The sequence below is a fragment of the Buteo buteo genome, chromosome 7 (genome assembly GCF_964188355.1).
Source record: "Buteo buteo chromosome 7, bButBut1.hap1.1, whole genome shotgun sequence".
Taxonomy (NCBI): domain Eukaryota; kingdom Metazoa; phylum Chordata; class Aves; order Accipitriformes; family Accipitridae; genus Buteo; species Buteo buteo.
Window position 1 is genome coordinate 42,012,376 of NC_134177.1, and position 23,016 is coordinate 42,035,391.

The 23,016-nt window shown below is 52.7% G+C and overlaps 1 protein-coding gene across 5 annotated transcripts; it reads right to left on the reverse strand.

Annotated features, from left to right (window-relative positions):
* Window positions 1-662: 662 nt before the first annotated feature.
* On the reverse strand, window positions 663-22,981 carry FLOT2 (flotillin 2). Of its 5 annotated transcripts, none has more exons than XM_075032734.1 (11): window positions 22,867-22,981; window positions 14,638-14,719; window positions 9,749-9,839; window positions 5,173-5,296; window positions 4,641-4,759; window positions 4,084-4,197; window positions 3,872-3,991; window positions 3,232-3,446; window positions 2,844-3,027; window positions 2,518-2,667; window positions 663-2,338 (listed from the first exon to the last, which is right to left on the reverse strand). In XM_075032734.1, the coding sequence occupies exons 1-11, from the start codon at window positions 22,913-22,915 to the stop codon at window positions 2,300-2,302; spliced, it is 1,287 nt and encodes a 428-aa protein (XP_074888835.1). In that variant the 5' UTR covers window positions 22,916-22,981; the 3' UTR covers window positions 663-2,299. The 5 variants fall into 5 exon arrangements, with proteins under 5 accessions (XP_074888835.1, XP_074888837.1, XP_074888839.1 ...); XM_075032736.1 differs by lacking the exon at window positions 9,749-9,839 and adding an exon at window positions 11,697-11,787 and having other exon boundaries at window positions 22,867-22,977; XM_075032738.1 differs by lacking the exon at window positions 9,749-9,839 and having other exon boundaries at window positions 22,867-22,881.
* Between the last annotated feature and the right edge of the window lie 35 nt (window positions 22,982-23,016).

Below are 23,016 nucleotides of genomic sequence, written 5' to 3' on the forward strand. Positions count from 1 at the left end.
CCCAAGAAGGACAGGTACCCCCCAGAGCCACCCTGCTGTCCCCCAGTGCAGGGAAGGGTGCACCAGGCTGGGCCGGGGGTCCCACGGCAGGGCAATGGCATGGGCTGCGCGCAGTCAGCGGCAGAGCAGGGGGAGACGGTGGCAGCACGAGCTGCTGCCACCAGCCTGGCTGCTGGGACAGGCAGAGCCTTTGGTCCACGTCAGCCCTGCTCCGAACCCTGGGGTGCCACTGGTTGGGGTGCCCCCACAGTGATCAGCTCCCCGAGTCAATGAGGGCGATGCACCTGGAGCTCATCAGCCACCCTCGGTGGCTCCTGGCTCCATGCTCAACCCACGCGGGAGCAGGACAAGGCTCTGTCCCCACCTAGGGCTGGCCAGGAGCAGCCCCAGGGATGGGGCGAGGAGCCCACGGGGACATGGTGACCGTGGGGAGGCCACGAGCTCCCAGCAGTTTTACAAGAGCAGCATGAGCTGGGACCTCAATTCCATGCACCCCCTGTTCCCCCATCCCAGCGGGAACACCCGCACGCTCCGGGGCCAGCAGCCCCCAGCCGGCCCATGCCACGGCCCGTCAAGCACCGGCTCTGGCGCTGCCCTAGGCCCCGGGGATGCCACAGCAGGGGAGATGGGTGCAGCAGGCACAAGACAAGAGCCAAGGCACACGGTGACAAGGCTTTATTATCATACAGCAGTGACGGTCGCAGGGACGCAGGCATGCACACGCACATGCAGATAGGACGCCTCGCCCGGCACGCCCGCCAGCAAGTGCCAGATCTGCGCCGGCGGCCCCGCGGCGCGAGCACAAGCCGGGGGCTGATAACGCCGGTTCTCCCCACCCCGGCGGCAGGGAGGGGGACGGGGTGCTGCCGGCCCCCGCAGCACCCATCCACCCCGCAGCCGGTCACTCCTGGCAAACGGACTGGCCGGTACTGGCCCGGGTCCCTGCACCCACCCTACGGCAACGAGGTGGGGGGTGGCACCGAGCTGTGGGTGAATGAGCCAGCGGAGGGACCCCCAGCACCCCACGGTGCCTGTGCGGGTCACCATCCCACCACCCCACAGCAGCGCCAGGCTGACTTCACACATGGGTTTGGCCACTACGGTCGCACTGAACACAGGCGTCGAGACAGCTGGGGAAGCGGCATGGGCCAGCGCAGGGCCACGGTGGCACTGTGGGGAGTACAGGACACACACAGGCACAACCTCTTTCACATTGTCATTCAGGGTAGCAAAGCCACTGGCCGTACGAGGGAGGGGGACTGAGCGAGGTAGGGGCTTCTGCACTGCCTGTCGGGGCATCCCCCGGCCAGCACTCAGGGCCACGGCACCAGTCCCAGGGGCGCTGGTCCCCTGCCAGCTGTACAGGCTGTGGTGCTGGAGGAGCCCGTCCCCACCACAGCACCCTGCCTGGTCCCCCACCTCCCTCTGACCCATGGTAGTTTAGTAGTTGGGGGGGACAAGATGTACTACAGCACTCAGGGACAGCAGCCTCGGTGGTTTCGCCTCGTTCTCAGAGGGGGTAGCTTTGGCAAAGCGCTACTTTTTGGCATTCCTAGTGGTGGGACCTTGCCAAGCCTGGGCTGAGTTGGGCTCCCTCCGCTAACACTCTGTCCGCTCCCCCCAGGCTCTCTCCTCTCCAGATCCCGGGAGGAAACTTCCCCGAGGGAAGGCAGCATGGGAGCGGGCAGCACCCACTGGCAGTGTCTGATTGTCAGCCTCCCCGGGGGGTGACTGCCACCCCCAGGAAAGCCCAGCCTGGGCAGGAGTGCTAGCACTGCGAGGGCCCTGTGGGTGAGACGCTCGGATGGGGAAAGCCAGCCACAAAAACAGCTTGTGGGCAGAGGCAAGGGTTGGGCAGTGCCCAGGAGGGTCGCTGCGGGAGGGCAGGGAGCCCAGGGGAGGTGGGTCCTGGCTGTTCTCTTCCTACAGCTCCACACTCCATGCTCTGTGTCCCGCCGAGCCTCTGCTCCAAGCTCTGGGCGGCCACCCAAGGACAGAGAACAGCAAGGCACTGGGATTGCAACACCAGACAAGCTGCCAGTCATAACTGGGCATCGGATCCAAACCCCGGCCTGATACAATATACAGTTAATTACAAAATAAATCCCCTCCCAGCCTTTGTAATAAAAAAAGCAGCTGATTGGACATGCATCTTTCTGGCCCTACAAAATAAGGCACCAGAGCTTAAAAATGAAACTCCAATTGTCTTTGATATAAAAGGAATTCCCACGTGTTGAAGGCAGTTGATGTCTGAGTGCATAACAGGGAGTGATCTTCACTAGCTTTGGGTTGCCCAGCCTCATGCCTGGGCCCCGGTGGCTTTCTGGATCAGGGGAATCTGTAGGGGGGGAAGAGAGAAGCTGTTAGGGTTGGAGGAGGGGGAAGCAGGGAGCTGCCTGCACTCTGCAGCTGGGCAGGGCTGGGGGAGGAGAGGCTCCCTAGGAGTCTGTAAGTTTTCAGGCAAGTCTCTGTGCCCTAAGAGCTGCAGAAATTGCCAGCTGCCGGTGCCCGGCTTACCTTTGTAAGATCCACGCCAGTGATGGCACGCACAGAGGCAGGGATCTCGGCCAGCAGACGGTTTACCTCGGATGTTGTATTGCTGCTCTCTCCACTGAGAATAACGATCTCGTCCACTTTGGAGAGGGGAGCAGCCACTTTGGCAGCGATCTGGGGAAGCACAGAAGGAGGGTGGAACAAGCAAAGAGTCAAAGAGCTGCTCATCACCCTGCTGGGCAAGGTCCCTACACATCACATGGGGCCTCCCTTTGCCCCCAGGAGACCTGGCTCAGCCTGGGAACTCCCCACCACTTCCCCAGAGCAGGGGAAAGCTGCTCCCTCCTCACCTCAGGCAGCGCATCCAGCACTAGAGCCAGCTGGGCAGCTTCTCCGTACTGCTGGAGCGCTTCAGCTTTCAGCTTCATCCTCTCAGCCTCTGCCATCCCGATGGCCTCAATTACAAAAGCCTCTGCTTCTCCGATCTTGCGGATCTTTTCTGCCTCCGCCTGCGCAATGAGGACTTGCTTCACCCTGGAAAGGGAAACCCAGCCCTCCAGCTGCCCAGATCCCTGCAGCATACCCAGCACTGCTTCCCTCCCTGTCAGCCACATGCCTGCCCTGCAGAGAGCCCACAAGCTGGGTCTCAGAGCAGCACCCGCTGCACTTTTCTCCCACCTCACCCCAGCCCCGTGTGCAGCCAGGCTCAGGGCTGGACCGGGTCACGGGCTCACTCACTTCTCGCCCTCGGCGATCTGCTGGATACGGTAGGCTTCAGCCTCGGCCGGCCGCTTCACAGTGGCTATCAGCTCCTTTTCCATCCGGATGATCTCCTTCTCTTCAACATCGATCTGCTTCTTGCGCTGCACCACCTCGATTTCAATTTCCTCCTGGCGGATCTTCTGCTGCTCCCGGGCGCTCTGGAGCTCATAGGCCAGCTGGGCCTCTGCAGTCTGCACACAGGAGAGATGAGAAGAGGGATCTTGGCCATGATCTCCTGTGCGCAGACATAAGGACCCTTGGCAGGCCCTGAAACCAGACACAGCTCCTGCTCCCAAACCTACCCAGGGGTGTCATCCCAATCCTCAGAACTGCACTTGCTGTCCTTCCCTGTGTGCTCTTCCCACAGTACTTGAGCCCAACCAGCTCCAGGTTCAGCTTGGATGACCCTCCCCACCCTTTCCTCTCCTAGTCACACCTAACTGTTGCGAACAGGAGAGGAATCTGCTGCAAGGAGCTCACACTGACATAGAAACCCAGGTTCTCCACCTCCAGCTCTCCTAACACATGCAAGAGGAGGAAGCTGGCAAATCCCAGAGCTACCAATACCATCACGAACCAGCCAGGGAACAGCAGTGGGCTGTCTGATACCTCTCACCTTCATGTTGACCTCCTCACTGAAGGCAGCTTTCTGCAATTCAAAAGCCCGTCTGGAATCTGCTATTTTGGTATCTGCCATGAACTTGACATCAAGCATTTCTTTCTTGCACTCTGCCTCCTGCAGAGAGGAAACAGAGAGCAGAGGTCCAGGGTGTACAGCTGGAGCAAAACAGGCTGCTGCAGGGAAGCCCAGCACATCTCCGGACTCACCCGAATGCCAGCATCTCGCTCGGCTTCTGCCACACCGATGTCTGCATCCCTTCGGACAGCCGCAGTCTGAGTCTTTCCCAGGGAACTCAAGTAATCTACTTTATCATAGACATCCTGGAGAGGGGAAGATAAGTCACAACCACTTCAAATGAGTGATTCCATCTTGCTCTCTTCCTGTTGAAGCTCAGAGCAATCACTTGTGCGGTTAGGCCAGGTTAAGAATGAGCCATGTCAGCCTGCTGCCAAGCAGAAACAGGTGTGACAGGGAGAGGCAGGTTCTCCCACCATCTTCCCTCTGACTCCCTGGAGGCTTGGTTATCAGCGAGCTCTCTCCACGAGCCATGTTTACAGAGGCAGCTACCGGGTGCTCTTTGCCCAGCTGCCTGGATACAGGACACGCTGCAGCGGCTGTCATGGAAACTCCCGGAGGGCTGGGGCAGGCTGTCAGCCGGAGCCTTTCAGCCAGCTGCAGCAGAGGAGACAGGGCCAGGCTCTGTCGTGCTGCTTCTACAGCGCTGCCGGAGCCCCACAGCACAGCACCCTACGTCTGGGTGTACCTTGATGGTGAAGCTCAGGATCTCGATACCCATGCGACCCACATCAGGAGCTGCCACCTCCCGCACCAGCTTGGCAAACTGATCCCTGTCCTGGTAGATCTGCTCCACTGTCAGGGTACCTGCAGAGGGAAGGAAGGCGAAGCACTTTATTTGGAACAGGTAACACACAACAGCGTAGGCCTAAGCTCAGCAACATCCTTGTTGCCCCTAATTTCTTGAGGTCTGGGCACAAGGGCATAATCCTCTGCCCAGACCCTGCAGTGCAGATGGACATCCGTCTCACAAGTGCAACCACCACACACACCTGTAACCTATGGGGACTCAGACATCTCTTACTGCAGGCACTGAAAACTCACTTATCACAACCCCCAGCAACACAGCAGGAGCTGCTGTAGGGGAGGAACAATCTAAGATGCCACCTCTGCAGTCAGCAGAGGAAGCATCCGTTGTGGCTGCAATACTGCTGGGACCAGCCAGCAGAGAAGGGAGAAAGCTACTCAAGATGCCTTCCAGAGCGTGAGCCTGTCCGCACCTAGGATGGAGCGCAGATGCCCCTCCAGCGTCTGAAGGACCACGTTCTTCACATCCTGCACGTTCTTCCCCAAGAACTGCTCACAGGCCACAGCCAGGAGCTCCTTCTCAGTCATTATCTTCACCTAGAGACAGGAGATAAAACCAAAGGGACTGAAGGCACCTGTCCAAAGAGGGACAGGCACCCAACAGCAGCAGCAGCAGCAGAAGCAGCAGTACCACCACCAGGCTGCCAGGCCCCCATGCCACTAATGCTCCAAGGGACCATGCTGAGCTGTCACCATGCTGAGCCGGGCCACCAGCCCAGCCAGTGAGCCCCTGCTCACTGCTGTTGGGGTGAGCCCTGCTGCAGGCACACGCAGCGGTGCCAGCGTACGGGGCAGACACCTCTCCAGACCCCGACTGCAGCTCAGCATGGAGAGGTGCTCCCTGCAGCCATCTATCCCACAGCAGCAGCTACTGGTTGATGTGGGGACAGAGCCTGGCCCTATAAGTCCCACCTGATGAAAACTCTACCAAAGAGCCCTGAATTACCAGTTCAGCCACTGCACCAAAAACCAGACCTAGGAGGAGAAGGCTTTCTATTACTACCCCTGGCCAAAAGCCATTTTGTTACCTTTCTCTTCCTCCTCCTTCACTAGAATTAATTTTTCTGACACGGGAAAGGCAGAGAACAAGGAAGAGTCTGACATGCCCAAGGAGCAGCTTGGGAACAGGGGCTCCATTCAGCGTTCCCTGCAAGGAGAGATCAGACAAGATGGCCGTAGCACACTGGTTTGTCCCGCTTGTGGTTGGAAGCTCCCAGCCGTCCTTTGCGGTGACCCCAATGTGCCTCAGCCAGGACCCAGTTGTCCCACTCCGCACAGTCAGTCTGGTAACAATCTGCAGAGGTGGGACACTGCTGCCCCAGCGCCGCTTTCACATCCCACAGTCAGAGCCAGATGTAAAAGCATCCCCAGTTCCAGACAAGCCAGGGTCTTACAATGGTCCTGCTGGTCACAGGGCTGCTTTTTAAAGGCAAAGTGGGTTAAAAATCCTTACGGGGTGTTAGGCAGTGGAGATGTGTGGTCATGGAGCTCTATAGGACCCAGCTATGAGGAGCTACGACCCACCAAGGTGACAGTTCCTGGTGGCCAGGTCCAGTCTGAGGGCTCAGGCAATGCCTGGACAGAGGGACGTGTCTGGCAGCACCAGAGAAGGAAGCAGGGCCATATGAGCCACAAAGCTCTGCTGGGACCTCTGGGTGCTGAGCGGGTCCCACAGCACCCTCTCATGGAGACATCTGGGCTGGGCAGTGCCTCCTGTCCCATGAGATGCTGGTGGCACCCTGTGTCCTGCCCCAAGGGCCCTGGCTGGACCTGCTGCTACCTGCAATGCCAGCTTGGTCCTGGCTCAGGATCTCTGAGGCTTCAGGCGCTCCATAGGGGCCCTCCAAGGGTCCCAATGCACCGTCTTGATGGGTCCACAGCCTACAGACCTCATCCTGACACCTACATGACCACTTTTCAGGGTCAAACTGCTGGCAAAAGCAGCAAAACTATTTATTGAGAAAGCCTGGTTTGATAGCCTGTGAGTCCGAAACACTCCTGTAACCTAACCTCTGGAGCCAAACAGCAACACCCGGCCCTGGCACTGCCAGAGAACAGGACAACTGGGACTAGCCACCACCTTCTAAGAGGACCAGAGGAGGACCGTGTTGGACACAGTGAACTGACCAAGACTCAGCTGCCACGACCTTATCCCTAGGAACACGAAGCAACACCAACCTGGGCTGAGCCTATTTCCTACCTTTGCTTCTCAGGCTGGGTCTCCTAGTTTAAAACCAAAGGGACTAGGGCAAGCGTGGCAATCCTCTTCTGCTTTCTCCCCAAGACCTCTGGGTTCCTTACAGGGCCAGACCACAGTGGTTTCTCGTCCCTGCACCCCGGGCCAGCAGTGTGCACTTTCTACACAAGGGGGAGTTGGGAGAGCTGCTTATGGAGCTGCACCCGGGAGCGTGGGCCCTGCACAAGGCTCATCTCGCAGCAAACGGGAGGTTTTTGCAAATACCAAAACCCATTAAAGTCAGCAGCAGCATTTATGGTGTGCATCTGCCAGCAATTCCACCTCTCTAAACAATCCCCACCCTTCAGGAGCTATGGAGAGGACAGTTAGAGCACAGAGCGGGATGTTCATTAAGAGAGTCCCTGCGGTACTTAACAGGAGCAAGGAACGATTCAGCCTCTCTGAATAAAGCTAGCCAGCAGCCTGCCTGCGCTGGTAAACCCTGCACAGCCCAAACGAGCCTGGCTATCCACTGAATATAGATGTCAACCTACGAAGCAAAGGTTGCACAAAACAGAACAGAGTTGAGCAATTCGCGCTCAGCTTGTTTCCAGTATTTCAGACAGGGCACTGCGACACTTGGTGCTTCTTCAAATGTCATTCACATCAGAGAGAGAGTTTAGCCGGCAGGAAATCAGAGAGCCTCCATAAAACAATTCCATCTGAAGGATCGATACCACCGCACCCAGCTCCAGCCAGCTGCAATCACAGCGAGGGGTGAGCAGAGACAATCCAATTAGCTTGAGGCTCAGAAAAATTGTACAGAAGGATATGAAGCCCAGCTTGGCCTAAGGCAGCAGCATCCCCGCGCACAACAAGCACCCAGCCAATACAGGAAGGAGGCTCCTGGTGAGTACTCATTACATCCCTCTTCAAAAAAAGAACAGCATCCTTATGTACATTAAGCACTTCTATTAGTACGGCAAACATTTTAAAAGGTGTTTCTCTAGTAATAATTTGTTTACTTTTTTCCTTTTTTTGCACAAGTCCTTAAAAGAAAGACGTTTGCCTCAAAAGTACTTCTGCAAAATTAAGGTAACCTCTGCCACGTGTGTCCCCAGCTGCCTCAAGCCTGCTTTCTGCAAGGCAATTCCTTGCATCTCACAAGCCTAAACCTTTAAAATTAATTGACAGTGGAAAAAATGAACAGTGAGAAGAGAATAACATGAATGAGATGAATTGGGAGCTGCATTTTTAAATCAAGGCACCTGGTGATCCAGCTTTCTGCTACCATGCGCCACCCAGCCTAGACCATTTTGCAGGCAATGGAAAGATGTCCCAAAATTAGGTCAAAAAGGAATGCTGCCTTCACAGAAATACCTTTTCCAAATGCAGAAGGAAAAGCCTACAGATTTATGAAATGTGTGTGAGGGGACAGAACAGAGGGGTGCACACATTTTGCCAACCATGCAAAGACCACTGCAGTTACATGACACATTAGCAGCTAAATGGATATAAAGAACTGAAAAACTGAAAACAAGGACAATGGTTCACATCATTAGAGCCAGGATGAGCCCAAGATGCTGGCTCCCATGCTGGTGCTCTTGCATGTAGCCCCGTTCCCCAACAGCAGCAGGGCGATGGATTATCCGCTGTTGTGCCCAGCCCTTCTGCCATGTGTGACAACCCAGAAACTGCTCCTGGCTGAATTCATATCCTCACTTACGCACAGACACAGCACACAGCTCCTCTGCAATGTCAGCTGAGAGCAAACCAATGAACCCACGGAGGAATCCGCTGCTCTGGAAAGCACTGGGTGAAATCTGTCAAGCACTTGGTCTTAAAAGGGCTGCAGCAGCCACGGTGCTCTTCCCTGGGGGGAGCCTTTTGACGCATGTGGGATTTTGGTCACATCACTGCGTCACTCAGCAGCTCCCCTCGGCTCCACTGCTCACCACAGTGAATGTGACCGTCACCTCTCCTGCAACAACAGACCTGGACATGCCTTGGGACACTCGGTGACCACAGCCTTGCGTGCACTCAGAACCACTATCTTGGTTTTATACACCCAGAATGAGCTGTCAGGAGCAATTTTAAATCAAAGCATCCAGCTGCCTATTTGGGGAGTCAAATTCTGTCAAAAGCTAACAACATTTCCCTCCCAGCATCTTCCCCTAGGCAGGACCTGGTCACAAGGACAAACTCTGTATCAGGGCAGCAGGCCTTGGAGTCTAAGAAACATGAGTGTTTAAGTGTATCCTCACAAGCAGCAAGAGCTGGTTCTCATGTATGAAGGCAAATTCAGAGAATCAAAATTCAAGTCAAGCCAGAAATTTTACACACAAATTTTAGTGCCTGGAGGGACTAAGTTCTTTCTTTAAGCTTTAACTCACCATGAAGAATTACAAGGTCCACGTGCTAGTAATAATAATCCAAAGCAACATAACGCTCGATACCATCTCAGGAGTGAATGGCTCAGTCCTGCAGGGTCACACGCAGCTCCAAGGGCACTGTGGTACTTCAGCGTTTCACAAACAGATCAAGTCACCCCCACACACCTCATTTGCCACATGGACAAATGAGACACCAGAAAGAGGAATGATTTTGGGGAGAGAAGGAGAGGTCACAACCCCCTTCACAACATGGAACATGCTGTAGTGTGTTTGAACCAACAAGGACAGCGTGATTTTGTACAAGAATGTGTTTCAGAGCATTTGGCTTCTGTTCCTGGACAACAGCAACCTCTTAAGGGGGAAAACTAGATTTAAGTTAGAGACATGCATTCCTGAAATGATGTTTTGGAGTTACTGTACCTGTGCCACACCTGTGACAGTTAAAGCTACCCCCTCCGCCGTCTCTACGTCCTCACACCTGGGCTGTAACGTCATTATCTCTAGGGAAATCCTGCCAAAAAACGTAAAATATTTGCACGTTTCCAGGTAACACACACTCAGCTCTTCCCTTTGCATCTCCTGCCCCGGGCTACCTGCCGCACTCATCACAGGTAATGTAAGACAGGTGCAGAATGCAGCTGAGGGACTACATCTGTGACTGGAGACAGACAAGTCACTTTGGCCAAGAAATAGATTTTTCAGATAACGCTTAAAGGCAATTTATCAGCAGAGAAAGGCTGGGAGCCAGACTGGAAATGATACCGTGACCCTTTCCCTTCTGCTGGGCTAGCGAGGTGGCCAGAAGCTAGCAGCTTTGAGAACTCAAAAGGCCCCCTGTCAGAGGCTCGTTGTGCCACGCTGCCCAACACCGGGGCAGCACATGCTCTCGCTGGCTGGTGTCACTGGTTTAAAAGCACAGCATGGACCCAGGATGCCACCCCCCGGCCCCACACTGCCACCCCCGCGGGAGCCCTGGTGCTTGGCAAAACCTGGTGCTGATGCTGCAAGAAGCAACCCTGCCTTTGCCCTCGCTGGGTTAGCATTAACACAGACCTACCCCCTGATCTGGTTCACCTCTCCCTTTTCCTGTGTCCTGTGACCCAAAGGCAGATCAAAGTGAGTCTCCAGCTCTTCAGGGTCATGCCTGTACAGTATCAGGCACCCAGGAACAGATCCTGCAGCTCTAGAGCTTTCTCAGTCACCCAAGGTGGGCTCGAGGTACTTTGGTCAGACCCAGCAATTTGCAAGTCATGATTTGGCAAAACAAGAGACATGCTTGGCTGTGGCAGGTTCTGCTTCAGGAAGCAAAGCCTGGCTCTCGTGTTGGCCATAACAAGCCGGGAAGGCACTGGGAGTCAGGACAGGGAGCCATAGGGCAGAGAGCTTGTGTCAGTGAACATTAGGTCAAACATTTGAACCGTGAAGGGGCTGCACTGGGCTGCTGCGTGCACGCCGAGTCGCTCCAGGACTGGCTGGAAGTGCCGAAACGTATCTCTGCAAGTTCATGCTTGCCTTGGCCACTGTCCTAATTAAACTGGCAAGGAAGCTGGGAGCTGGTAAAACAGATCCCACTGTCCAGAACACGTGGAGGCATTTTTTGCCATATGTATTCACAGCTTTGATCAGCTAGTGCAGGATTTTAGCCTTCTGAAGACCTAATCTATACTTGGAATTTAATTTCAATACTGTGCTGCTTCTTAGCTGGCAAGTCACAGGGATGTTTGGCAATTACTGTTACACTGGTTCATAACGGCTCACAGTGCAAACGCTAGTCCTGTATGTTGCAACTCATCCGAGGTCTCTATGCTGTACTTTCAAATGTGACAACATCCAAAATGGGCACTGTCTCCATGCAGAGGAAGAAGGGCTGAGTGGAAACCCATATCCAAAACTGCAGAGCCAGGTACAGTTGCAATTTCCCCACACGTGTACAGGTTTCCTTCTGAAACAGCGCAAAACCTGCCTTCCCACCTGCCCCAAACCCAGAAGCCAGTCTGGCCTGCTTGTGGCTCCACACAAAAGCAGATGCCCTTCTGCTCTCCACCAAGCACACAATGGAAACAGTGCTGTTGAGGAAAGGGTTACAGCTGGAGCAAGTGTCTGCAGCATTATCAGAAGGAGCCAGTACAGCAATGCTGAATTTGGAATTTGACAAATATGCATCTGTCTGCATTACCTATAAACTGTGGAGTGCGCCCCAGGGCAAGTGCCGGAGAAGGGGAAGGAGACGAGGGTATTGAGATTTCAACCGTCCCATTAGAAAACCATTAGTTTTTATGTTATCCTGCTGCTGCTGCTGCTGTTGCTGCTGCTCAAAACAGAGGGATAAACGGTTAGACACAATGTTAGGAAGCTGGTGGATTATTACCTGTGCAACCCCTGTTACGTACAGTGGAACCCCCTCCGACGTCTCAATATTCTCACAGCGACAGAGGATGGTCATAACCTCCAAAGACAGTCTGAGCAGCGAGGAATAAGGGTAGGACAGCAAATATACAAAGCAGTTATCAGAGAGTAAGACACCCATTGCAAAGGACAGACGAGACTTTCAGGTTTCCAATTTTCCCTGTTCAGTTTGCCTTTCTCCCACTGCCTGCTCCCAGGGCTGCGTAACACTGGGCCAGAGCAGCTTCTCTGGTCACTGTGGGGAGTTTACAGCATCTAGCTGCTTCTTTTAATGAGGACAAACAGGCTGGGGGCTCGTCTCCACCCTGCGTCCTGTAAGTCACCACAGATGAAACCAAACTGTGTATCCCACCTGAACTGCCATCCTGGAGTCAGCTGGAATTCTCTGTTGGAGTAATCTTCACACACAGAAAATTCCTTTTTGTAATCATTTAATGCTTCTAAGCCAACATTTAAGAGGGGCCAGAAAAATGAAAATGCCAGGGACCTGGCTACCTACCCTTGGCTAAGGCACTGATGAGAGAAGGTGCTTCCAAGTGCTGTTCTGGGAAGCTGAATAATACCATTTGGTTCCCCCAGAGGCATGTAAGACCATGCTGCCTCTCTCACTGCTTTTATTTCTGACCCTTAAACAGGGATTGGATTTTTTTTTTCTCTTTTTTTCCAGTCCTCAAGGTTGCAGCAGGATAAGAGCCCAGCACCCTGCCAGCTCTAACTGTTCCTTTTGTTCCCAGGTTAGTGCTACCTGGCGGGATGCCGCTGACAGCAACACAATTGCTGCTGTCTCTCTTGCTCTCAGCACTGGCAGTTCCAGAAAAGATGTCCTAATTTCAGAGGAGGAAATGTGTCTCGCTCTTCATGTTAATGGAGCAGGCTCCATCTGTGGCATGGCTTACGGTATTTGGGAAAGGCACTGTTTTCTAAAGGAGAATTAAGCCCCATATCCCATGGCATGAACCAGGGGTATAGATTTTAAAGTAAAAGATTTGTTTGGGTGCTGGCATTCCTGTCAAGAGCCCTGTTTGCTAAATAATGCGCAGACCTCTATCATATGACAGCTCACTCCTGGCAAGCAGTTCTTGGCCCTGGACTCAGCCTTTGCTTAACTTAATAAGTCAGCCTCCCAAATACATCTGTTATCTCCTGCACATGGCAGGTCAAGGTCCTGCACTGTTCTCTGGGCTTCTCACACCAGAGGAGGAGCAGAAACCATTTGTTCAAATCAACAGTTCTCCCAACGAGATGCCTCTCAAAAATTCAGGAATTAAGCCTGTTTGGATCAAACGCAGTTCTTAAGCATTGACCCCACAAGCTGGGCCTTTCCTTCCTTTCCCACCTCATACGAGCATCACTGGAGAGCCTGGGCTAAAGCAGCAGGTGTTAGCTGAGACCTCTTCATGCAGTCGGAGCACTATGGTAGGCTCTCGTAGCAATCCCAAGTACCAGCCACCTGGGAGAGGACCTGAGAGCTGTCGTGAGTCAAATGCCAGCAGTAGCCAGAACCCCTTCGAACAAGGCAAGCTGCCTGACCCGCAGGTGAGCAGCAGCTACGGCAGTGTATCCTCTGTAGAGTGAGGGCAGCAACATGCTCACTTTGTCTGCTGGTGGCAACACATGAACAGGGAAAAGAGGTGGCCAGATCAAGCAGGAAGGGTTAACTACAACTTCTGGCCATCATTCAGTGCAAAAACCCAAAAGTCACGTCTTTATCCTTTGTCCCTATTATCTTTTACACAGATGGAGGAAACCTGCATTGGTGATGAGCATGAGGGAGGTGTTAGGAGAAAGTAACATTCCCATGGATCCTAAAGACCAAGAGCTATGTTAGCAGGACAGCAGCACTGCCACAGCATGTTAGTTCAGACACCAGCACAGTAAGAAGCAGCACACAAAATCCACAACTGAGGAAAGGGAGAGAAAGGAAATCCCGTGGTTTTAAATAGGAACACAGCCTGCTCCCAAAGTGACAGCAGTCAGTGTATCTTTAGAAAAGGAGACTTGAGGAGCAGGAGGGTGCACTGGCCCACTGCGTGCCACAAACGTGTTTGTTACTGGGTGAGATTTGGGCCATACTGGGCAGAACTCAGGTCCCCTTGTGAACTCATGGATGAGCCAGGCCAGTGGCCCCGCTGCCCAGTACCTCTGCGAGAGCCTCATAGCTGCGGAGCGCTGCAAAGGCAGCAGCAGAGGAGAGCAGGGCTGTCGCCTTCCTCAGCACTCACTGCACCAGCACAGGAAGAAACACAATGACCAGCCAGGCTACGGCCCTCTCAGCTTTTTGGGTTTTATGTAAATAAAAAACAATGAACCAAAAGGAGGGGGTGGGGGGTGGAGGGGGGGGAGAAAACAAAAATCTGATTTACTTGGGTTTAAGGAGAGGTGTGGACAGAGAGGCCATTTGGAAAATACTTTCAAGCTGAAAGCATGGGATTTCTTTTCTTTTTTTTGTCTTTTGCACCGTGATACCCAGCTGCACCACGCAAATAGTCAGCACAGAACCTCTCCATCCTGCAATTTTATTTTGTACATCATTGTTTACTGTCAGGTAAGTCTGAAATTACAGGATTACTTCCTGCAGGGCCCTGGACAACCTCAGCCCCCACCACTCAAAGCAGAGGACAGCCAGAAGCTGTGTGGTTGTGAGGGGCCCTACGTTCCCCATGCTTCAAGGCACAGGGCACATATTGTTCCTTCCAGCTACTTACAGTGCTGTACGCAAGGCAGCCTTCCTTCAAAGGACCAGGAGCTGGTCACAGCCAAAGGCAGCAGGCTGGGCTGATGCTCATCCATGGTTTCATATGCAGTGCCCAGTCCCGTGTTCCTAAAGATACTGCTGACAGCCCCACTGGGGCGGCTTTGCCTAACTCCTACTCCAAACCCACAAATAACAGGGGTCTCCTTACCTTTGGGTGTCAGTAATGCACCACCAAGCCCAGGCCCAGCCTCCGTATACATACTGCTTTACATCAGAGCCACAACAGCCACCTGCAGCACAGCAGAAAGCACAGAGTTGTAGAGATTACACACACATACGTTGCTCTCAGCCAGGGAAAAACCTGCACCCAGACTGAGTCACAAGCAGAACAACTTCACAACAAGCCTGCCCAGCCTCTTGGTGCTGAGGAAAGGGCACCCTGAGGGGGCGTCATCGGTTCCCCCAGCCTCTCAGAGCAGCGTTAACAGCATCCAGTGCTACCAAGCCAAGCTCTGCAGCATGACCCAGAAGAATCCAAGCATGCCTGCAGTGTCTGATAAATAATGAACACAGAAAACTCTTTCCAAGATTCACAGCAGCCCTGGAACACCCTTCAGTTGGCCATAACGCAGCCAGCCACTAGGGAACCCAACGCTCTTCTGCACCTCCATGGGCTTCACACGGTAATTTTCCAAAGGCAACCTTTTTTTTGAATTGTCTTATAAAATGGGAAAATAGTATTTGTAATAATTCAGTATGATGAACAATAATACACAGAAAGCAACTGTATTTCAAACCAGGATTTTATTTTAGTTTTGTAAAGCAGTTTAAGCACTTTTAGCAACCAGAATCGTTGTAAGTACATGCTTCAGTATCTTTAACCAACACTGTTATTGAAAGCCATGTAAGAAATCCATCTCCTTTCCCTCACCCCACACTGCAAACCACCCTTAAACCCACCAAAAAGCTAGCAGGTCAGCATTGGAGGATGGAAGAACCCTTGAGCTCCCCAAAGATATCTCCTAGTTCTGGCTACAGTGCCTGAGGCTTGGATGGTCCATCACAGAGCTTGCTGTGCCCAGAGTTCTGGCAGCCTCCAGAAATCCTCTGACATGTTTAAGATTTGACCCCAGTGAAGCTGGAAGATGCTGTCTGGATTTTCATATCTTTGATTCAAGGAAAAAGACGCCTGCTACCTTTCAAGAGAGCACCCTGCCAGCAACCAGCCCTAGGTTTCATGCCTGGCAAGGGAGGAGCTCTGCAGCTCCCCGGCTCGGACCAGGCAGGGCTGTGAGCTGCCGTCTCTCAGGCAGATCAAGCCAGCACTCCCTCCCTAGTTTGTTATCCATAATCACACTTACTACACCAGCGCCCGAGGGCCTCAGCAAGACAAGCGCTGTACCAACAGAGCAACAGACAGTTTCAGCCCTGCGGGACGTATTTACACAGGCAAGACAGAGCCAGCGCAGAGGAAGAGTGGGCACGCAGGGAAAACAACGTGGCTGCAGCGCTGTGGGAGCTTTGTGTTGTGGGAGGGGAAAGGGAGAACTATGAAGCCAGCATACCGCAGCCACAGAAGACAGCCCCTTCAAGGAAGACGACGATTGTTAAGTTTGCTGCAGTAGGTCAAAATGAAAAAGCAAAGGCAGTACATATCCAGGCCAGCATGCTGGCAGGGCCCTCTGGACCACAGGAGGGGACTCTTTCTTCCCCATCCTCCTCCTCCTCCTCCTCCTCTCCATCCTCAAGTGTTTGGCCATCTTCCACCATCAGCTAAAGATACTGCCTGCTTCACTGGCTTCCATGCAATGGTTGATAAACCGGCACATCGGCCTCATCTACAATTCTTCACCTTCTGATTTCAGTAGGAAGTAAACACAAATGTGAGACAGATTTACACACTTCTTCAGGTCTCCTGTGTTCCACAGCCTAGAGGAATATTCTGCCACCTCCGAGACGGCTTCTGGATAGCTTCTTCCTGTAGCTGGAAGGCTATTTCAGCCAGGCAAGGAGTTACAGGAGCTGATGATACAATATCCTGCATCGTATTAACCACAACGCCTTTTAGCGTTTCTTGGAGGACGTCAGCCCGGTTAGTTCAGCCTTTTCGCCAGGCCCTTGTTTTCCAAGAACAGGAAGGGAGGTGTTCCTGGCAGTCGGGAAAAGCAGCTCCACGTGGAAAGGTATTTTATTTCACACGGTCTATGTGGTCTTTACCAAACCTCTGGTAATAATTTCATAATAATGTTCTGAGAAAACTCTGCACCCTAAACCCGCTGTTGTTACAAGAAAGTGCCTCTCCACACAGACGTTTCTTTTCTTTTGCAGGCAATGCAAGGAAATACCTTATTTAGTAGCACATCCAAAGCAAGCCCCATGTTTGCTTCCCAGTGCTACGCAACACTGCTGCACAGCACAGTTTACCAAGCTAGATTATATGTCAAAAAGTGTTCAAAGCACAAGAAAAACAGGGAAAACTAACACATTAAACAGGAGCGGGATGCCAGCTGGTTGCTTTCATGCAAGCTGGACGTCTGAGTGCAGCAGAGCTCCGTCCTGGTAACGCAAGTCAGATGAGCTGAACGCTCATTTTCCATTGCAGCCCTGCAGCCTCTTTCCCAAGTCTCAGAAAGCAAGTGAAAAAGGAACCAACAAAGCGAAATCTTTGCAAGGCTAAAGAATAAACCCTCTTGCACAATGAGATTTGGCAGAGAAATTGCCTTTTCCAGCTATAATACACCCACTGTTCTAGCAGCCTGAGTCTCACAGCCACTTGGCCATTGCTTCCACAAACATCCACTGTCCCTCTTCCGGGGCAGTGTATGGCAGCCAGGCACACTACAAACGGAGGATTCATAGCCGGGAAGCTGCCACCCAGCTTGGCCTCTTCCCAAACGAAGGGGTCCCATGTTCAAGCAAGAATTCCCAGAGCCAGGAGAAAGCACATAATCTGTGTTTTTTGGATTTTTTTATTTATTTTTTTTTTATGAAATGAGATTAATCGCTTGGGAGTTTGCAGATAAACGGAGCTCTTGGCAGATGCAGGAAGCTGCTGCCCTGATGGACGGAACGCAAGACAGAACAGGAGCCCCAACAGTTAAGGAGATACAGGGCTCAAAACATCAAAGCTGGGACAATTTGAGGTTGTGAACAAGCTCTGTGTTATTTGCTCTCCCAAGGTAACTCGAGGCAACGCACTTGTATGCTGGCAGGAAGCGGTGAGTGTTCAGAAATCAGGTCATGGTAAACAGGCTGCTACGATAACTCAGTAACCATATTTCTTCCCAAAGACTGTCACAGGCTGAAGACAAGAACTGAGAAGACACCACTGCCTTCACCTGCACAGAGAGAGCTGCCATCTTCATACCTCCGTCAGGGCAATCTGGTGCTGGAGTCTCCTCCTCCAGGAGGACCCACCACCGAAGTTGGGAATAAGCAGCTTGGTCCAGTCGGACAGAAGCTGGGTTTGTTAGAGAAACGGCCCTGTGCTGGGAAATGTCATGGGGTGTTAACAAGCAAGTGCAGAAAGACAGGGAAAAAATTGATAATTGAAAACAGTTACTGACAAAAGACATAATGGAGAGGAGAGAAAAAGGCAAAGGCATACATAAAGAAAATCACATAATAAAGCAGGGTCTAGACTAAAGTCAGTGTCTGGTTCTTAGGCCCTGCTGTGCATATAAATTAGGCTTTGTCCACATGCAGAAATGGTACAAGGTTAACAAAAATTTATTTTAAAAGATGCAGGGTTCCAAGTTGAATCCATAAAATCCTCTGACGGTCACTACGGCAGACAAAAGCAGATTATGCTGACTAGCTTGTTTTGGATGTAATCTATATCAAAATGACTTGTTTTAAACTACGGCTATCAATACTACAGAGCAAGTTTAAAAAACACATGTTTAGTTTAACTCATCTTGTGAACAGAAACTTAGAGAAGACAAACCACAATGAAAACTACAGACATACTACCCTAGAATACCTCTTGGAAACCAAAAGGAAAGCCCCAAGGCAATTCTGTCCACCTCTTTCTCCTGCTATGCTTTCTGAAGAGTAATTTGCAAGTCTTGGAGATTTAACAAGCACCTGACAAGGGAAACCTTGAGCTCCACCACCGGCAAAAAGCTGAAGAACTACCTCCTGAGAAGGAAACACCACAGAGGAGCTGCCTAAGTTCCTTTTGTGCAGAAAGGGCTTGCAAAGCCTCAAGAAGCCTTTATTTCAGGCTTGCAAAACTTCGAGAAGTACCATAAAAACAGCACAGTCACACTGGCTCAAAATCATGACCAGTTCCTCTTGCAGGAATAAGAAGGATGCAGTAACAGGATGTGAGAGCTTAGAGCAGCTCCAGAAGGGTTAACTACCCCTGACTGCTGGGGTGCGGCAGGAAATGTTTACACGAAACTGGAATTAACTGCTAGCTCTTTTCTTACTTTGACAGAGATCGAGGAGCCCCAAAGGGCGCTGCACTAAAGTAAAGTTTGAGAAACTGGGCTGGACCATAATTCTCAAGCTGACTTCTGAGAAATTGTAAGAGCATAACAAGCCTTAGCAAAGGCAAGGTGTACAATACCTGCTGTTTCTCCTCATTCCTTTAGAGTGCTAACTCACCTGAGAGGGAAGTCAGATCAGCAGGGCATGGCTCATACTCAGCAAATACAATGTAGTTGTTTTCTTCTAGGCATTTACAAGCAATGTATTTGTTTTGATACTCTCCTAGGAAATAAAGCTAGGGTGACTGGACCGCAACTCTGCCGACTTTTTTTCCACCTTTCACGCCCTGAACTTTCGATGAAACGGCAATTTGTTCTGACCCAGGAACACGGTGGGCTGTGCCAACCTTCCCCTGTCACGTATCTCCAGGTGCTCACCTCGAGGCTCCTCTGGCTGCTGGACCACTGCTGCGTGGTGCCACCCTGCTGCCCTCAACAGCCAGAAGGAAAATGCTCCAACTGTAGAGTTTCGGGCAACACTATTTACTTATGGTAACTGTAAGATGAATGCGGCCATTATAAATGATACCTCTTTATTATAAGTCTCTGCAGAAATATTATAGCATTGTATTTAAAAATTAGCAGATCCATCCTTAGCCACAAAAGCCGTATTCAACCAGACTGTAACCCAAAACCAGCATTATGCATCTGAGACAACTTATTTAGCTGGTGGGAACATTTTGATATCAGGACGAACAGGTACTTTGTGTATCTACCTGAAAACTTGACTGGCTGCAGCGGTGCTTGGAGAGGACACAGTGATGGGCCAGGTGCCTGCCAAAGCCTCCTCAGAGCTTGCACCAAACCTCACCGGGAGGCTCCCAAGCATGGCTACCCTCCAGCAAAGTTAGACCCACATTCTGCAGAGACCATCACTGTCTCCGTAGGGCTTTGTGGAGCATTCTTACAAAGCCTGGGGTCTACATTTCATGGACGGATTGGCTAACCACGTGCAATTTCTTAGAAGGAGATCCGTGTTGCTCAACAGGGGAAGGACGCAAGTATCAGTGGGAACACTGACCCGTGCCTGGGAGCAGCTTCCCAAATAAGGCTACGAAGCTCCTGCACACACAGACCTTCCCAAGGCATGGCTGGCTGCTCCTTGAGCACTGGAGGAACTCGAGCGTCTCACAAGAAAGTGAAGAGAAAGAACACTACTCCTCAGAAAAAAATCCACATGCCAGTGGAGGCATGTGATCAAACTTCCTTCAAGAGGCACAGGCTAAATTTACAATAAAGAAAACTTTCCAATCAGCTTCATGATTTGGAGGTGCCTTCCTGCAAAGTAAAGTCTTTCAAATAACAACTATATGACAATTCAAGACTGCAAGCCAAAAGCCTGCTTTTAATATTATTTGTTGTTGGTTTATTCTTCTCTTCCTCCTCCCTCCCCAAATCTAACCTAGTGTCACACAAATAAATGCTGGCCCCCAAGGTCCTCTCTGCTTTTCCCCGGAGAGACACGGCTCAAGTTCCTGGAACCACAACTGCTTGTAGTTACACGCCTCCTTCCCACTAATGCCCTGGCATTCACTCTGCACGTAAGCGCAGAAGAGCTGCGGGGCTCTACAGAGCTCCCACAACCTCTCGGGCTGCCCCTAAAGCTCACAGCCTGTGCTCTCAGGAGACAGCAGGCGTTTGCAGACCACATTGGGCAGCAGCAGAGGAAAACCACATCTGGTGGCAGCACTGAAACCAATTCTGACTTGCAGAGCCTGGCATGATTTACGCTCCCTTCCCAGAACGTGGCTGTACATCGAGGAGTGTCCTCGGCTTGCCGCTCCCGGCTGTGGGAAAGCATAATGCTTGGAACTGCAACCAGATACCACAAATTCCTGCTGGCTCATCCTGCAAGCTGCATTTTGTAAACTTCAGAGCTGAACAGAAGCAAAACCAAGCTCTTAAGACCGAAGGGCATCCTGGCACACCTGGAGCACAGCTTCCCGATTCCTCCCGCAGGACATGGTATTTCACCAAGCAGCGCTGATTTTGACGGGGGTCTCTTTGGAGGGAAGCGCAGTATCAGCTCTAGATCCTAGCTGGGAACTGCAGAAACGTGCAGAAGACCAGGAAAACTGCAAGAAATACTGCTGCTCCAGGCAGCTGGTGGGTGCGGTTTGTATCTCCTCAGAAGCAGCTGCCACAGCAGGCATACTTGTTTCCAAAACTGCAGCCTGCTTCTGGCATCTCCTCAGTAATTCCCGTAACAGGTCTGTTACCCAAGAGAGATGAACTGATAACAGACCAGCCAGAAAAGCAAGTGCCACAGCCTGCTGGAGGCTTTGGCTCCAAAAACATAACAACATAGTTTCACATGCACGGCAGAGCTGTGATCGTAGCACATCCTTGACGTTCACATGCATTTTCTCCCAGGTGAGTTTAGGTCTGAGCGTCAAAGCGCCTTCCACAAAACTAGTCCAGCATTGACAGAAAGGATGTAACACGACTGAGGACACATGAAGTGACCAACATCTGTATCTAACCTGGTTATTACCTTGCACTTGGCCCCAGCCTGTCACACAGGAGCAGAGTATCCAGCCCTTACAGCAAGCTGTTACATCACCTAATGGTAATTAAGTCCTGTCCGCATGCAGGCTGGTCTATGCCAAAGTGCAGTCTGGAGCTTCAGCAGAGTATTGGAGCAGCTACAGGTTGAATCAGACACAGGGGATTTCACTGCTGGTTTATTTAACCCTGCAGCTACAGGTTGAATCAGACACAGGGGATTGCACTGCTGGTTTATTTAATCGTAACCTAAGCAACCAGCTCTCCTGAAGAGAAAACTGTACATATCTGGTGGGCATCAACTGCGTCCAGTGACAGCACCACTGAGAGGCCAGGTGACGTGCTAGTAACAAAGCAGCAGAAGGATATGGTGGATGCGAAAGGCACCCCAGGGACAGGCCCGTGGTGCTCTGCCCCAAGCTGCCCTCTCTGCCCCAGCGGGATGCTCACACCCAGCTTTCCCTCCCCAGGAAAGCCAACCTGCCCCCCAGAAACAGGATGGTTTCTTGGCAATCCAAGCTGAAGGCTGTTGGCAGCGGCCCAGAGCCTGGCAGCCTTGCTGGTGCCACTGCTTGACATCATCCAAAAGCAGCAGCAGCAGCACTGGGGCGTGCCGCTGGCATCATGACCTCACCCACCGCTCTCTGCGCTGTAGGGACCCCCACGCCGGGGAGCCCCAGGGTCCACATGGCAGGGACAGCCCCAGCACCCCAGTGCCCACCCACAGCAGGACACCCCCCAAACAATGCCGCAATGCCCCCTCATGACAGAGGCCCCCTCCCCAGTGCCCCCTCAAGGAAGGGCCTCCCACCACAACACCCCAGCACTCCTACAGGGGATTCCCCCCCCTCCCCAAATCACAGAGCAGCCTGCAGCAGGCACCCCCAAACACACCCCCCAGATCCCACACTCCCCACCCAGGCAGGGCCTCTCATTCCCCACCACCTCCCTGGGTCCCCTCAAGGCAGGGACCCCCTCCCCAGCGCCCCTCCATGACAGGACACCCCCACCCCCTCCATCGCAGGGTCCCCCCTCACTGCCCCAAAACCCCCTCAGGACAGAGACACTCCCCCCAACACGCATTTCAGGGACCCCCAAGAGTCCCCTCACAGCCAGGACCCCCCCAAATTCCCACCGGGGCCTCCTCCTAGTAGACTCCATTACAGCCAGCCACCCCAATTCCCTCAGGGACCCCTCCATGACAGGGACCCCTCCATGACAGGGACCCCTCCATGACAGGGACCCCTCCATGACAGGGACCCCTCCATGACAGGGACCCCTCCATGACAGGGACCCCTCCATGACAGGGACCCCTCCATGACAGGGACCCCTCCATGACAGGGACCCCCCCCCATGACAGGGACCCCTCAGGCCCCCTCTCCTCCCCCCCCCCCACGGCAGGGACACCCTCCCCAGCCCCTGCGAGACACCGGCCGTACCTGACACCACCAGAGCCTCGTTGGGCCCCACCGTGTGGCAGTTGCCCATGGTGGCCAGCGCCCGCAACCGCCGCCGCCACCGCCTCACCGCCCGTTCCCACAACCCCCCGCGCCTCCCCGCCCCGCCCCCGCGCGTCGCACGTCGCGGCG

Excerpts from the sequence above, each read along its gene's own strand:
- FLOT2 (XM_075032734.1), bottom strand. The coding sequence starts at position 22,915 with ATGGGCAACTGCCACACGGTGGGGCCCAACGAGGCTCTGGTGGTGTCA. Across the intron at positions 9,840-14,637 it reads TGCATTACTGACACCCAAAG|GATTTCCCTAGAGATAATGA; the intron begins GTAAGGAGACCC and ends GTTTTTTGGCAG. Across the intron at positions 3,028-3,231 it reads CAGATCGCCGAGGGCGAGAA|GGTGAAGCAAGTCCTCATTG; the intron begins GTGAGTGAGCCC and ends TTCCCTTTCCAG.